The following is a 16,608-nucleotide window of genomic DNA, read 5'->3' as shown; positions in this document are numbered from 1 at the left end:
GTAGAGCAAGTTCTGCTAAATTGAAGATATTGTCCATCCTGTTTTTTATTTTGAATGTGAAAGTAGTTCACCCCAAATATTTTCAGAAATACTGTCATTGTACTTATATTCAGAGTAATGTTTTCAGGTTTTCAAGGCAAAACTTGTCAAACTGTCTCTGTGATTCTTTAGACTATTTTAGCAAAACTCTATGATAGTGTTCCCTATTAGTTTTTACTTATGTAAGCTGTGTCCTAAATACCCAGTTTTGTTGTATGAGCTTTTTTTTTTTCTTTTATGCTTATCTAAGTCTACTCAGAGACAAATGACCTGAAGCTATTTTTATCCTTAGTGCTGATTTGGTATAAATTTGTGAGGTGTGCTCTGCTGTCCTGTGTTCTTTGGTCAGGGTACACTATTATTTTGAGATTAAAATAGGCCACAAATACATTGACTGTTATTATTAATTTGCACTAATTTGCACTTTCTATACAAGTTGAAAAATGCCTGGTTATGATGTTGAAGCTGTTTTGTTGTTGTTGTTGTTGTTGTTTTTTGAGACGGAGTCTCGCTCAGTTGCTGAGGCTGGAGTGCAGTGGCGCGATCTCGGCTCACTGCAAGCTCCGCCTCCCGGGTTCACGCCATTCTCCTGCCTCAGCCTCCCGAGTAGCTGGGACTACAGGCGCCCGCCGCCACGCCTGGCTAATTTTTTGCATTTTTAGTAGAGACGGGGTTTCACTGTGTTAGCCAGGATGGTCTCGATCTCCTGACCTCATGATCCACCCGCCTTGGCCTCCCAAAGTGCTGGGATTACAGGCGTGAGCCACCACGCCCGGCCGAAGCTGTTTTTAAGCATGGATCCTTTAGAAATTTTATATATTATTAGGTGTGGTAACAATTTATAGTCATCTAAAAGTATGTTAGTATCAAAGCAGATTATTATGAACTTGGTGCTTGACTTTTCTTCCAGTCAAGATTTTAAATATTTTATTTTTAAATTATAATGAAACTAATGGTTACTTTGAGAGTTGTTTTCTGTGAGCAAATGTTGTGGAATTGTATATAGTAAGGGAATCATAGTTCTTCTTGTAATTACCTTAGTGAGATAGATGATTGAGAACATGGAGGACTCTGCTCGTACTTTTTCACTTATTGAAGACAAGTATAGTTTTAGGTTTTTAAATCTTGCGTTTACTTTGGAATTTTGGGTCAAGAGAATTCTTGTGTTCTAGACAATTTTTCAGACTAGAAACCAGTGATCTCTAATAGATGAAGACTGTAACTAGAAAGTAAAGGGAAATAAGGCAGATTTGATAAGAAGTGCAAATGGCAGTTAAAATGAAAAGGTGTTTTATGTCACCAATATTTAGAGAAATCTTTTTTTTTTTTTTTTTTTTTTTGAGACAGAGTTTCACTCTTGTTGCCCAGGCTGGAGTGTGCAATGGCGCGATCTTAGCTCACTGCAACCTGTCTCCCGGGTTCAAGCAATTCTTCTGCCTCAGCTTCCCAAGTAGCTGGGATTACAGGCACGCTCCACCATGCCCAGCTAACTTTTTGTATTTTTAGTAGAGACGGAGTTTCACCATGTTAGGCTGGTGTTGAACTCCTCACGTCAGGTGATCCACCCGCCTCAGCCTCCCAAAGTGCTGGGATTACAGATGTGAGCCACTGTGCCTGGCCGAGAAATCTAACAGATGTTTTTACTCTGCATATTACTTTTTGTTCTTCAGCTTAGTATTGGAATTTTAAAAACTTTAAAAAAATGTTGGTCAGGCTGGGTGCGGTGGCTCATGCCTGTAATTGCAGTGTTCTAGGAGGCCAAGGTGGGTGCATCACCTGAGGTCAGGAGTTCAAGACTAGCCTGGCCAACATGGTGAAACCCCGTCTCTATTGAAAATACAAAAATTAGTTGGGCACGGTGGCAGACGCCTGTAATCCCAGCTACTCGGGAGGCTGAGGCAGGAGAATGGCTTGCACCTGGGAGGCGGAGAATGCAGTGAGCCAAGATCGTGCCACTGCACTCTAGCCTGGGCGACAGAGCGAGACTCCTTCTTAAAAAAAAAAATGTTGGTCAGAGTAGTGGTAAATGTAAGCTTTTATACTCTGGTAGGAGTCTAAATTGGTGCAGTAGCCCCCCCTTACCCTGTGGTCAACCAGGGCCTGAAAATAGGTGAGTATACCACAATAAGATATTTTATTTTATTTATTTTTATTTTTTTGAGACAGGGTCTTGCTCTGTTGCCCAGGGTGAAGTGCCATGGAGTGATCTCGGCTCACTGCAATCTCAGCCTCGTGGGTTTGAGCGATTCTTATGCCTCAGCCTCCTGAGTAGCTGGGACTACAGGTGTATGCCACCATGCCCGGCTAATTTTTTAATATTTTTAGTAGAGACAAGGTTTCACCATGTTGGCCAGGCTGGTCTCGAACTCCTGGCCTCAAGTGATCCTCCCACCTCAGCCTCTCAAAGTGCTGGGATTATAGGCTTGAACTACTATGCCCAGCTACAATAAGATATTTTAAAGTGGGGCACAGAGGCTCATAGTTCAATCCTAGTACTTTGGGAGGCTGAGGCAGGAGGATTACTTTAAGCCAGATATTTGAGACTAGCCTGAGCAACAAAATTAGACCTCATCTCTAAAAAAAAAAAAAAAAATTTTTTAAATTAGCTAAGTGTGGTGGTACGTCCCTGTAGTCCTAGCTACTTGGGGGATTGAGGTAGGAGTATCACTTGAGCCTAGGAGATTGAGGCTGCAGTGAACCATGGTCGCGCCATTGTACTCCAGCCTGAGCGACAGAGTTGAGACCTTGTCTCAAAAACAAAAAACAAAAAACCACATTCACAAAACTTTTATTATTATATATTGTTATAACTATTCTATTATTAGTTATTGTTAATTTCTTACGATGCCTAAGTTATAAATTAAGTTATAAGTTATAAATTAAACTTTACCATAGGTATGTATGTATATGAAAAAACATAGCATATAATTAGGATTCTGTATAGCTAGCACTGTAACCTCGACCTCATGATCTTGAGCTCAGGATCCTGGGTTCAAGTGATCCCCCCCACTCAGCCTCCTGAGTAGCTGGGACTTCAGGTGCATGCTACCACACTCACCTAATGTTTAAATTTTTTGTAGAGACAGGATCTCACTGTGTTGCCCAGACTGTTCTTGAACTCCTGGACTCAAGTGATCCTCCTGCCTTGGCCTCCCAAAGTGCTAGGATTACAGGCATAAGCCACTGTGCCCAGCCTGTTTTTGGGTTTTCTATGTACACAAATTATTATTAAGAGTTCAGCAAATTTTCTGTATACTAAGGTCAGTATACAAAAATCAGTTGCATTTCTGTTACCAGGAATTAACTATTAAAATACAGAATTTTAAAAAAAGATAGGCAATTAGAAAGTCAGTTCAATGGGAAAATGGACAAAAGACATGAAAGAAGAGAAGACATAAAAGAGAAAGAATAGAGATTTAAAACTGATTTAGTTGAAACAACTGATGAGTGCTGAAAAAGTAAACTCTGTGTGATTTAACAAGAATATGTTTTAAATTTAAGAAATAAATGTGGCTGGGTGCCATGGCTCACGCCTGTAATCCCAGCACTTTGGGAGGCCGAGGTGGGCGGATTACTTGAGGTCAGGAGTTTGAGACTAGCCTGGCCAACATGGTGAAACCCATCTCTACTGAAAATATGAAAAATTAGCCGGGCATGGTGGCACATGCCTGTAATCCCAGCTTCTCGGGAGGCTGAGGCAGGAGAATGGCTTGAACCTAGGAGGTGGAGTTTGCAGTGAACCGAGATCGTGCCACTGCACCCCAGCCTGGGTGACAGAGCAAGACTCCATCTCAAAAAGGAAAAAAAAAAAGAAAGAAAGAAATTTTTGGATTTCTAAAACATCAAAAAAGAAAGAAAAAGAAAGAAAGAAAAAGGCTGGGGGGGCGCAGCAGGGAAGAGAAGACATAGGAATGGCTGGTAAATATTACATGACAGGATGTTTAGCCTTATTAGTATATTAGTATCAGGGAAAGCAAACTAAAACCACAATGACAGGGTGATGTCAGTGAAAATGGCAGAGTAGGAGCTTCTGGGGGTCATCCCTCTGCAGAAACACCAAATACCTTGACAAAAAAGTCAGAATCAAGCTTATCGAAACTCTGGAAAGATAGTCAAAGGTTTACAGCAACCAAGCAAATACTTCGCCAGAAGAAAGGGCACTGAAACAAGATAAGAGATCTTTGTAGCATTTTAGCTTACCCTAGCCTCACCTTCCTTCCTAGTATGGCTGCAGTCTTGAAGATGAGAGCCTGTGTTCCCCATGCTGGTGCCTGATTCCAGAGAGTGAACCCTCTTCCTCCTAAGGGGTTATGTGTTCTGTTTTGTCCTTTCCCCGAAGGACTGCCACTAGGGGCAAAAATCAACCAACCAACTAACCAACCAACCAAACAAAAAACCAGGGCAAACAATAAGATATTGAAAGCCTGAGAGGAAAAGCTGTAGAGTGAGTTTTTGTGGAGGAATAGGAGCTTTGAAAAGCTGTTGTGGATGAGAAACTGGAAAGCCAAGTGCACAGCTCAGGGCAGTATGCATGCTCAGAAAAGAGAAGGCCATTAGCTTTCACCTTGGCTTGTCTTTAGGTTCAGCACAAGCAGGAAGTGAGTATTAAGGCAGATTTATAAAGGCCCTGGCTAAGTTTTGAAGGAGTGCCCCAACAGCTAATCAGCAAAGACCTGGCAAGCATTTTACTTTTCTTTTTCTTTTTTTGGGACAGAGTTTCACTCTTGTTGCCCAGGCTGGAGTGCAATGGCACGATCTCGGCTCACCACCACCTCCATCTCCCAGGTTCAAGCGATTCTCCTGCCTCAGCCTCCCTAGTAGCTGGGATTATAGGCATGTGCCACCATGCCCGGCTAATTTTGTATTTTTAGTAGAGACAGGGTTTCTCCATGGTGGTCACGCTGGTCTTGAACTCCCAACCTCAGGTGATCCACCCACCTCGGCCTCCCAAAGTGCTGGGATTACAGGTGTGAGCCACCGCGCCTGGCCGTCTTTTTCTTTTTTTGTTTCTTTTTTTTTTTCTCTTTGGTTTATTTGTTTGTTTTGAAATGTGGTCTTGCTATGTTGCTCAGGTTAATCTTGAACTCGTTGACTCAAGCGATCCACCTTAGCTTCATGAGTAGCCAGAATTATAGGCACACACCACTGCACCCATCTCTTTTTGTTTTTGTTTTATTTTTTACGCATTATAAATGTTCAGTTTTTTTAAAAAAAAATTACGAAGCATGTGAAGAATCTAGAAAATATGCCTCATTCACAAGAAAAAAGAAATGAACAGAAACTACCCCGAGGAAGCACTAATACTAGAATTACTAGACAAAAAGTTTAAATCAGCTGTCTTAAGTATACTCAAAGAGCTTAGAGGACACCATGGACAAAGAAGTAAAGGGATTCAAGGTAATAATATCTCAACAAATAGAGAATATCAGTAAAGAAATAGAAGTTTTTAAAAGTAAGCAAATTTTGGAGCTGAAGATTACAATAATTGAAATGAAAATTCACTAAGGGAGCTCAACAAAAGATATGAGCAGACAGAAGAATCAGTGAACTTGAAGATAGGTCCACTGAAATTATACAGTTTGAAGAGCACACATTTAAAAGATTGAAGAAAAATGAACAGACCCCAAGAGATGTGTGGGATACCAACATATGTATTATGGTAAGGAGAGGGAGGAAGGTGCAGAAAACATGTTTAAGAAATAATTGCCAAAACCATTTCAAATTTGACAAGACATGAATATACACATCCAGGAAGCTAAGCTAACACCCAAGAAGGGTAAACTCAAAGACATCCATACAAGACACATTGTAATTAAAATTTCAAAAGCCAGAGATAAAGAATCTTGGAAGCAGCAAGAGAGAAGCAACTTATAACATATAAGAGATCTTAAATAAGATGAATTTCTGTTGATTTCTTAGCAGAAACCATGGAGGCTAGAAGGCAGTGGAATGACATATTTCAGGTGATGAAAGACAGACCTGCCAACCAATAATTCTAAATCTGGCAAAGCTATCTTTCAGGAATTAAGGAGAAATCATGACATACCCAGATAATAGCTGAGGGGGCTTCATTATTAATAGACCTGCCCTGTAAGAAATGCTAAAAGGAGTCTTCAGGCTCACCACAGATCTATTAAATTTTCTTTTTGGCATAGGACCAAAACATACGCATTTTAATTAAACATTCGTAATTTTTCTTACACAGCAAAACCAAAAACCCCACATTGGAAAATCATTTTCTATTCACCAAATTGTTAAAAACTTTTTTTAAAAACAGTCCTGTGATATCATGTGCTTGCCAGGATGTAGCACAATAGAAACTCTTAAACATTTGGTGGGTGTATAAATTGCTACAACCAGTTTGGAAAACAATTTGTCGCTACCCAGTAAAGTTGAAGATGTATGGATCATGTAATAGTTGTACAGACCAAAAACATAAAAACTCTTGTACCTCTGCAGCAGCAGACACATCCAGTAATAATCACGGTGGCCATTTGTAATATAAAAAACTGTAAACAATCCAGGTGTTTATTGATTGACTTTTCTAACCCGTGACTTATTTCTGGTCTTTACTAGCTTTGGGGCCATTTGGATCACACAATGTTTTTTCAAGATTTTAGACCATTTCTAAGTGGCAATCCACTGGACCAAGATAATAGAGCCAATGAAAGGGGTCACCAGACTCACACTGACTTCTGGGGAGCAAGGCCTCCACGGTTACCATTGGGTCGGAGATACAGATCTCGAGGAAGTTCTCGTCCTGACAGATCTCCAGCTATTGAAGGGTGAGTTGTTGTTTTTAAAGTTATTTTTTAAGGTAGTTTCAGTGAAGGACAAATTGGTGTAATCTAATCTTTATAAGGGTCTCATACTTACTACCTTTGTGAACAAGATGGACGTAAGTAGAAAGAATGAAAGTGAAGCTAAATTGAATGTTAGTACTCACCTGATGATGAACTAGAGAGTGAGAAATGTTATACGTCTCTGATTAACGTTTTTATTAATGTCTTAGATTAATATATAGACGATATGTGTCTCAGTCCATTTTGTGTAGCTATAACAGAATGCCTGAGACTGGGCGATTTATAAAGAACAGAGATTCATTTCTTGTATTTCTGGAGGCTGGGAAGGCCAAGATTGAGGGATCTGCATCTGGCGAGGGCCTTCTTGCTGTGTCATTCCATGTTTGAAGGCAGAAGGGCAAGAGAGCATGCATGAGCAAGAAAGAAAGGTGCCAGACTCATCCTTTTATTAGGAACTCACTCCACAATAACTAATCCACTTCCGAGATGAAGGCATTTAATCCACTCATGGGAGATTCATCTCTTAAAGTCTCTACCTTTCAACACTGCTCCATTGGGGATTAAGTTTCCAACACATGAATTTTTGAGGAGGGCACATTCAAACTATAGCCGTATATTTATCAAAATTTCAAAAGGGTGTCACATATATAGGCATTAGGGTTAAATATTTCAACAGATTGGAACAATGGACTTAACATGAAATTGAATCAAGTATCTGCTTTTTGTAAAGAAAGGAAACAAATTTAATAGGATAAATATAAAGTCTTATGACTGTAAAAACATTCATGTAATACATGTTTGTTGAGTGTCTTTTTTGTATGGGGCACTGTACTGGACAGTAGGAGCACAATGATGAGTCAAATAGATGGTTTTGCTCATGGATCTCATTTAGTTGGAATAATAAAAGTTAATTTTATTAAGTGTTTACCATATGTAGAGGACTGTGCTTCATGCTTTATCTGCTTTATGTTGTTTAATTTGTGTGAAGTAATAGGTGCTATTGCTGTTTTCATTTTATAAAATAATTAACTGAGTCTCAGAAATAAGGTAACAGCCACTGGTGTATCTAAGACTTGAATCTAGGGCTTTATGAATCCAGTGCGGCACTGTCTCATATGGTAGCTGCTAGCCACATGTAGCTATATGTTTACATTTAAGTTAACCAAAAGTTAATAAAACTCAGAATTCAAAGACCTCAATCCCAAATAGCTATATTTTGAGGGCCCATTGGCCACATGTAGCTAATAGTTACCATATTTGACAGAACATATTATAGAAAATTTCCATTATCTTAGAAAGTTCTATCGAACAGTGCTGTTCTAGAGCCTACACTCCCCCCTCCCCCAACACACACCTTCTAGGCTTTATTACATTTTACTATACTTGCTTTATTACATATCTATCCATCTAGCTCTCCATTAGTTCATCTTATGTTTTGTGCATTTCAAAGTTAGTTGCAGACATCGCTTCATGGAACAAATACAGGATATGGGAAATCTGATTTAATGAGATTGTCTAGGACAAAAATCAGTGAATTACATTGTTTTAATAGCTTATGGCACCCAGAGTTAAAGCTACTATATCCTGTGCCAGTTAAACTGTGTGTAGATTACTTTCCCTTTTCTACCTGTTTTGAGATTTGAGATCCCATTATTGAGTTTCTCAACTACAGTTCGTCTAAACTTTTACCTCCTATGCATCTTTTTTTTTTTTTTTCTCCATTCCACCCACTAAATGGCCAGTTTTGGAGCAGTGCTGTGATTCACTTTTCCTTGCTCCTTTACTAGGGGATGGTTCAATACTGCTTTAGAAAAGTCACATAAATGTTCCCAATCGTGCCCCTGCAGATAGTAAGGTGCATTTAATCGCCACCAGATTTCATGCTTTTGATTAGGCTTTTGTTTTGCATTCCCTCAACAGATATTTTAATTTTCACTAAATTTCATTCTTCAAATTTCTCAGAAGCTGATTTATATTCTCCTTTATGAAAATTGGGGCCTTGGGCATGAACTCCCCAAATCCCTGTGCCCAGTTTCTCTATGTCAACATTCATTTCTCCTTCCAGCCTCCTGAGATGAGGTGTCCTTTGTTTTTTTTTCAAGGCAAGCCTATCAGCCCGTGTTCTGACCCATTCTCTAGCTGTTTCATCTGGGATTTTGTATCATCCATCTTCTTCTTCCTGCTTTCTTTCCCAGTTAATGCCCTTTGGCCACTGTTTTACTCTTTAGCTCTGTGTTTTTCAGTCCTGGCTGTAAATCGTTGTCACTGAGGATATCTTTTAAACTGGTACCTGGACTCTATCCCCAGGGACTGTGATTTTATTAGTCTGGGTGAAACCAGGCATTGGTAATTTTAAAAAGCTCCTAAAGTTATTCTTATTGTAGCCAGAATTGAGAATTACTGTTCCAGTTACTGCCTAGTAATCTTTTTCCTTTCCTGTTCAATAAAATTTCTTAAGAGTTGTTTGTGTTTACTTTTTTATCTTTCATTATTCTTCTACCTGCTGTAGTCTGGCCCTCCTTTCACTAAAGTCCCTGGTGACTTTCTATTAATAATTGCAGACCCAGTGGATACTTTAAAATCCTTATTGTATAGGTCTAGTTCACTGAATTCAACCCTTTTAATCTTTTTTCTTCCCCCTTGAAATTACTTTTTCTTCTTTTTCTTCTTTCTTTATTTTGTAATAAGAGTCTTGCTCTGTTGCCCAGGCTGGAGTAGAGTGGTGTGATCATAGCTCACTGAGCCTCAAACTTCTGGGCTCACACAATCCTCCTGCCTTAGCCTCCCAAGTAGCTTAGATTACAGGCATGTACCACCATGCCTGTAACGCTTGGCCAATTTTTAAATTTTTTTTGTAAAGATGAAGTCTCGCTATGTTGCCCAGGCTGGTCTCAAACTTCTGGGACGATTGCTTGAGCCCAGGAATTTAAGATCACCCTGGGCAACATGGCAAGACCTCATCTTTACAAAAAATGAAAAATCAGCTGAGCATGGTGGCATGTGCCTGTAGTCCCAGCTACTCCGGAGGATGAGTGTGAGGATCGCTTGAGCCTGGGAGGTTGTGGCTGCACTGAGCAGTGATTGCACCACTGCACTCCAGCCTGGGCAACAGAAGTGAGTCCTTGCTTGTCTCAAAAAAAAAAAAAAAAAAAAAAAGAGGCTCTTCTTACTCCAAGATTTAAAATTTAATTTTTATATTTTCTTAATGCTTTTTATGGTTATGTTAGAACTCTTTGGTTACAAGTGATAGAAATTCAATTTAATATAACTTAAGAAAAAACTAACCGGCGGCCAGTGCAGTAGCTCATGCCTGTAATCCCAGCACTTTGGGAGGCCGAGGTGGGCAGATCACTTGAGGCCAGTTCAAGACCAGCCTGGCCAACATGGCGAAACCCGATCTCTACTAAAAATTAAAAAAATTGAGCTGGGCATGGTGGCACATGCCTGCAATCCCAGCTACTTGGGAAGCTAAGGCAGGAGAATCGCTTGAACCTGGGAGGTGGAGGTTGTAGTAAGCCGAGATTGCTCCAACCTGGGTGACAGAGCACAACTCTGTCTCAAAAAAACCCAAAAAACTAGAATGTGTTGGTTCACATAGCTCAAATGGTTGTTAGCTATATCAGACCCAACATCTCCCTATTATAACAATTGTCTTATAATGCCCTCTACTATTCTGATTAGAAACTCATTGATAATATAAGCTATAAAACATAATAAAAACACATATGCATATATATATATATACACACACAGTTCTCCAATTAATATAAAGGAGAAATAAAAATAATATATGAATATATGTGTTTTAATGTGTAAATCCCTAGCCATAACTATTACGGGAGACAAAATGAAAAGTTAGGTGCTTACTTCTGTATATAGAATCATTAAGATGATAGCTACAAATGCAAACAGTACAAGAGGATTATATTTTACAGTTCATCTGCCACAAGCATTGTTGGTACAATGTTACAACTTTTCAAAATGGTGAAGAACTCTTAGGAAGTTTCTGGGGTTTGTGGGGCAGCATAAACTTCCCTCAGTTTTCACAATAGTTACATCCCTGGAAAATTCAGTATATATTAAAACCAAATGGAAAATAATTTGTGTTTATGTGTAGAATGGAGCTGGATTTAGTTTCGGTTAATTATATAGGTAGTTTGTCACCAAATGAATGTCCAGGCAGAATGTTCAGAATATGCAGGTTGGCGGACAGTTCTTTGTTGGGCCTGGCTGTCCTCCTGTTTATTGCAGGGTAGCTAGCACTCATTTTTCCTGCTTAGTAAATGTGAATGGTACTTACCATTTATTGTGACTAGCAAAACTGCCCCCTTGGATTTCTAAATCACTTCCTAGGAGTAACATTGAGAAGCACTGATGTAAATTAGAAGTCTATAGGTGGATCTAGATGGTCAGTCAATATGTTATGTTCATCTGTCTATCATTCTTCCTCTCTCAAATCTGCTTTCCTGTGTTATCATGATGGCTCTCTCTTTGTGAAATGAAAGATAGCCGGTGGTGGCTCCAAGTTTACAGGAATTACGGAGGATTCATCCCAGAGGATATGTCCATCTGTCAACTTTTTTTTTCTTTTTTTTTTGAGACAGCCTTGCTCTGTTGCCCAGGCTGAAGTGCAGTGGTGTGGCCTCAGCTCACTGCAACCTCTGCCTCCCAGATCCAAGCAATTCTTGTGCCTCACCCTCCTGAGTAGCTGGAATTAGAGTCTCACGCCACCATGCCTAGCTATTTTTTTTTGTATTTTTAAGAGAGATGGGGTTTCACTATGTTGGCCAGGCTGGTCTTGAACTCCTGACCTCAAGTGATCCACCCATGGCCTCCCAAAGTACTGAGATTACAGGCGTGCCCATCCATCGACTTTTGTGGAAGGTTTCTGGCCCTGATTGGGCGTTATGCCCAAATCTCTGGTGGGTGGGGAGTATTTTTGTGTATTTTTGAGTTAAAGATCTAATCCCCCCCATCTGCGTATCCAGTTATTTACAGCATAATATATAGCATATCTGATTTGAAATATCACCTTTATTATGTATACATTTTCATACTTACCTTTCTCTTTCTGGATTCTCTGTTATGTGCTGTAGATCTTTATTTTTGTATTCTATTCATGTACCATTCTGGTGTACGCACTACGATTTTATACTGTGATCTGAAAACTGGTAGGGAAGGTCCATCTCATTATTGTTCTTTTCTTAAAAAAAAAACAAAGTTCTTAGTTTGTTTGCAAGTTTATTAATGCTTTGCTTGTGTTTACCCTTCCAAATGGATTTTAGATGCAGTTTTTTAATCTCTGCCCCTTTTCCCATCCCATTAGGATTTTGATTGGAAGTGCATTGAATTTATATATTAATTTGGGGACAGTTGGTACTTTGAGTTTTTTTTTCTTTTCTTTTTCTTCTTCTTTTTTTTTTTTTTTTAAAAAAAAAACAGGACCATTTTAATGTTTACAATTTAATAAATCTCTTCATTGCAGACATGTATGGCTGTTTGGTAGTATTCAGAAACATCACAGTAATGGCAGTTTTTTCAATTGGTGTGTAGTCCTCAATAATTATATATGAAATTGCTGTCAAACCAGTAAGATTGCATTTATACCTCCATCATTTTCAGGATTGTTGGTAACCTGGGCATATTTTCCCCAAATAACTTTGCCTCCTTGTGTCACAAGGCCCAGTTCACTCACATTTACCTCAATGACAGTACCTTTGGTAATATTACACCCAAAGTTGTATACAGTGGGGATGAGGGATTCTTCTTTACACCAAATATTGGTAGGCAAAAGGTGGCTTTCAGTTCAGGATGTGTTACATGGGCTTTCTTGAAACGCAAGCCCATTGGCCTGATAAATCTTTCATATTTAGGTGGTTTTCTTGTAAAGCCATCTCCAACAAAGCACACTTTAGTAACCATCCTCTTCCATGCTTTCTTCTTTCTCTTTCCTGTTCGAATAACTTTTAATACTTCTGTTTTTCCCTGGGCACGTACTTTAGGCAGAGGGACTTCCCAATTTCCCGCCTTCTCTTTTCGTTTCTGTTTAATCATATTGGAAAGTACTTTAGCTCGAGATTGTCCCTCTCTGTCCAGCAGAAAGGCAGGTACTGCTCCCTGTGGAGTCTTTTCATCATTCTTTTGTTTGGTGTTTCTCTTTTCATGCATCTTGATAGTCTTTTTCATTTGTATTTTTTCAGCATGGCGCTGTTTATGGTAAAGCTTAGCCTTCAGACCAATCATTTTCTTTGCCTTCTTTGAACGTTCATGAGCCTCTCGACTTTCCTCGTTTCTCTTTTTCTCATGGTAATCCAAACGGTATCCATAGCGTTTACGGTGTAATTCAATATATTCGGTCTGTGGCATGGTGATGGCCGCAGAACCACCAGAAGCAGCCCCTGGGGTGCGAAAACGCTCTCAATTTTCAGGTCTCAAAGACCCACAAGCCCACACCACGCAGGCCGGGACAGGAAAGGCTTTTTTGTTTTTTTGAGACAAAGTCTCGCTCTGTTGCCCAGGCTGGAGTGCAGTGGTGTGATCTCGGCTCAGTGCAACCTCTGCCTCCCAATTCAAGCATTCTTCCTACCTCAGCCTCCCAAGTAGCTGGGATTACAGGCGTCTGCCACTACACCTGGCTAATTTTTGTATTTTTGATAGAGACAGGGTTTCGCCGTGTTGATCAGACTGATCTCGAACTCTTGACCTCAGGTGATCTGCCTGCCTCGGCCTCCCAGAGTGCTGGGTTTACAGGCGTGAGCCACTGTGCCCAGCCGGTACGTTTTAGTAATACTGAAACTTCTCAGACCTATGGCTCATGGTCTCAGTTTATTTGGTTCTTTTTTCTTCTTCCTCTGTCTTCCTCTTCCTTCTTCCTTCTTCTTCCTTTCTCCTTCTTCTTCCTCCTACATTCTTCTTCCTCCTTCCTCTTTCATTCTTCCTCATTCTTCCTCTTCCTTCTTTCTCCTCCTTCCTTTCTTTTTCCTCCTTCCTTTTTCTTCCTCCCTTTTCTTCTTTCTCCTTCCCTTTTCCATCTTCTTCTTCCTTCTCTTTTCTTCTTATTCCTTCTTTTTCCTTCTTCCTTCTTTTCCCTTTCTTCTTTCTTTTTAAAAATAGACTTTTTTAGAGCAGTTTTAGGTTCACAGCCAATTGAGTAGAAGATACAGGGCACTTTTCATCATTCAGTCAAGTTTCATAGTTTGATTTAACTTTTTATTTATTTATTTATGTATTTAATTTATTTATTTATTTTTGAGACGGAGTCTTGCTCTGTCGCCCAGGCTGGAGTGCAGTGGCTGGATCTCAGCTCACTGCAAGCTCCGCCTCCTGAGTTTATGCCATTTTCCTGCCTCAGCCTCCCGAGTAGCTGGGACTACAGGCGCCCGCCACCTCGCCCGGCTAGTTTCTTGTATTTTTTAGTAGAGACGGGGTTTCACCGTGATAGCCAGGATGGTCTCGATCTCCTGACCTCGTAATCTGCCCATCTCGGCCTCCCAAAGTGCTGGGATTACAGGCTTGGGCCACCGCGCCCGGCCGATTTAACTTTTTAACTGATTATTGCTGGCAAACTTTTTGTTACCCTTCATCTTGTTACTTAATTGAATTCTCTTATTAATTGTAATAGTTTTTCATTTTATTCTCTTTAGTTTTCTAGTTAGCACTCATATCATCCTTAAATATTGATTGTGTTTCTCTTTCCAATGTTTATGCCTCTTATTTTTCTTATCTATTACATTGACTATACTACCAAAACAAAGTTGTTTAATGTAGGCATCATTGTGTTTTTCCGGACTTCAGTGAGAATGAATTAGTGTTTCTTTGTTAAACATGTTTGCTTTTGGTTCCTAGTATATGCATTATCACACTAAGAAAGTTTAATTTTATTCATAATTTATTAGGGGCTTTTAATTAAGAATGACTAATGATTTTGTCACATGCCCTTTGCAGTCCTATCAAAATGACCTTAAGAGTTTTTCTCCCTTAAACAGTTAATGCATTTTATTAACAAGTATGTTTTCTAATGTTTTCTAGTGTTTCTATTCAAGCTGCTTTGTCAAGGAGCACTAATCTCTCTTTTTTAGGGCTCGGAGGTTGGGGGAATAGGGTCTCACTTTGTTGCCTAGGCTAGAATGCAGTAGCAAGATCGTGTTTCACTACAACCTCAAACTCGGTGGGCTCAAGCAATCCTCCCACTTCAGCCTACGAACTAGGTAGGACTACAGGCATGTACTACTACACCTGGCTAATTTTTCAATTTTTGGTAGAGACTAGGTTGCTCAGGCTGGAGTCTCTTAATACATTATTGGAGTTGATTTGTTCCTTATCTTTTTTTTTTTTTTTTAAAGAATTTTTACATTTATTCAAAAGAAGGTGAGTCTCTTTATCAAGTTTTGGTGTCAGGATTATATTAGTTGCATAAAAGGAACTGGGAAAATTTGCTGTAATCTTATGCTTGGAAATAGTTTAAATAACACAGGAATTACCTATTATTTAAAGGTTTAATACAAGTTACCTGTAATTCCATCTGGACCTGGTATCTTTTGAGAACTAGATCTATTACAGTCTTTTCAGTTACTTCTGGGGTTAATAGTGTAGGATAATGTTTTATTTATCTCTGTATTCTCAGCTTCTAGCACAGTATCGGTTTTATAGTGGCTACTAAACGTGTTTGTTTTGCATAAGTGGATAATTGTAATTATGTCTCTAAAAAGTACAAAAAAATATAAATTAGTAGTAATAATAGCTAAGAGTATGTGCCAGAAACTAGTCTAAATGCTTTACAGGTATTCATTTGTTTAATCCTCACTATAACTCTGTGAAGAAGGTATTGTGAATATCTCCATTTTACCAGAGAAACTGAGGCACAGAGCGTTTAGGTAAATTGTCTAAGAGTATAAAGGCAGTTAAATATTGGAGCCAGGATAGTGCAAAAATGGAAGTGTTTGTATTTGGTGAGATTTTTAACTGTTTACTTGTACTGAAAAATTTTAGTATAACTGTTTAGTATAAGTCAAAAATTTAAAATTAAGTAGCCTTCTCACTTATTTTTTAACCAAAGAATTAAGCATTTCCCTAATTTTCTCAGAAACTTTCCTTCCAAGGCACCAGTATATCAGTAAATAGAACTTGAAAGTTTTAAATTCAGTTTCTTTTCTCTTTTCTTTCATAGAAGTATAAATAAACACAGTATATCTTTGGGGCCTATTACTATACCTACTTAGCAGGCCTGCCCAGATTGTTCCATATGGTTGTTACTTTACAGTAATTGTCATTATGATGTCACTGTATGTTTTGAAAGTACAATTTCATGTTTTACAAATTTTTAAAAATTGATTAAACTTTAGCATGGCTTCTTCCTGATAACAGTTTTGTCCTCTTGCTTTGAGAAGGAACATATGGGCATTCCATTTATGGTTTCCATGGGCTACATCTCAATTTCCTGTTCATTTTACTGGTTTCACTGTAAACAGAGTACTTTGTATTTAATGGCCGGCTGCGGTGGCTCACACCTGTAATCCCAGCACTTTGGGAGGCCGAGGTGGGTGGATCACTTGAGGTCAGGAGTTCCAGACCAGCCTGACCAACATGATGAAATCCCATCTCTACTAAAAATCCAAAAATTAACAAGGCATGGTGGTGGTTGCCTGTTATCCCAGCTATTCAGGAGGCTGAGGCAGGAGAATCACTTGCAGTGAGCCAAGATCGCACCACTGTACTCCAGCCTGGGTAACAGAGCAAGACTCCATTTCAAGAAAAAGAGTACTTTGTA

The 16,608-nt window shown here is 39.2% G+C and overlaps 2 protein-coding genes across 3 annotated transcripts in view; one reads left to right on the top strand and one right to left on the bottom strand.

Moving 5' to 3' along the window:
* RNF115 (ring finger protein 115) overlaps nt 1-16,608 on the top strand; it is an 81,356-nt gene that overhangs the window by 46,779 nt on the left and 17,969 nt on the right. Inside the window, exon 4 of the mRNA XM_025375807.1 lies at nt 6,616-6,824. Coding sequence (XP_025231592.1) covers nt 6,616-6,824 — 209 coding nt within the window. The remainder of the gene's footprint in view (nt 1-6,615; nt 6,825-16,608) is intronic.
* On the bottom strand, nt 3,621-13,319 carry LOC112618718 (ribosome biogenesis protein NSA2 homolog). 2 transcript variants are annotated; one of them, XM_025376133.1, is made up of 2 exons: nt 12,686-13,319; nt 3,621-3,664 (listed from the first exon to the last, which is right to left on the bottom strand). In XM_025376133.1, the coding sequence occupies exons 1-2, from the start codon at nt 13,206-13,208 to the stop codon at nt 3,621-3,623; spliced, it is 567 nt and encodes a 188-aa protein (XP_025231918.1). In that variant the 5' UTR covers nt 13,209-13,319. The 2 variants fall into 2 exon arrangements, with proteins under 2 accessions (XP_025231918.1, XP_025231910.1); XM_025376125.1 differs by lacking the exon at nt 3,621-3,664 and adding an exon at nt 12,291-12,492 and having other exon boundaries at nt 12,688-13,319.

Source organism: Theropithecus gelada, chromosome 1, assembly GCF_003255815.1.
Source record: "Theropithecus gelada isolate Dixy chromosome 1, Tgel_1.0, whole genome shotgun sequence".
Classification (NCBI taxonomy): Eukaryota; Metazoa; Chordata; class Mammalia; order Primates; family Cercopithecidae; genus Theropithecus; species Theropithecus gelada.
Note: the sequence above shows the minus strand (reverse complement) of the source record. Positions and strands in the feature narration are given on the sequence as shown.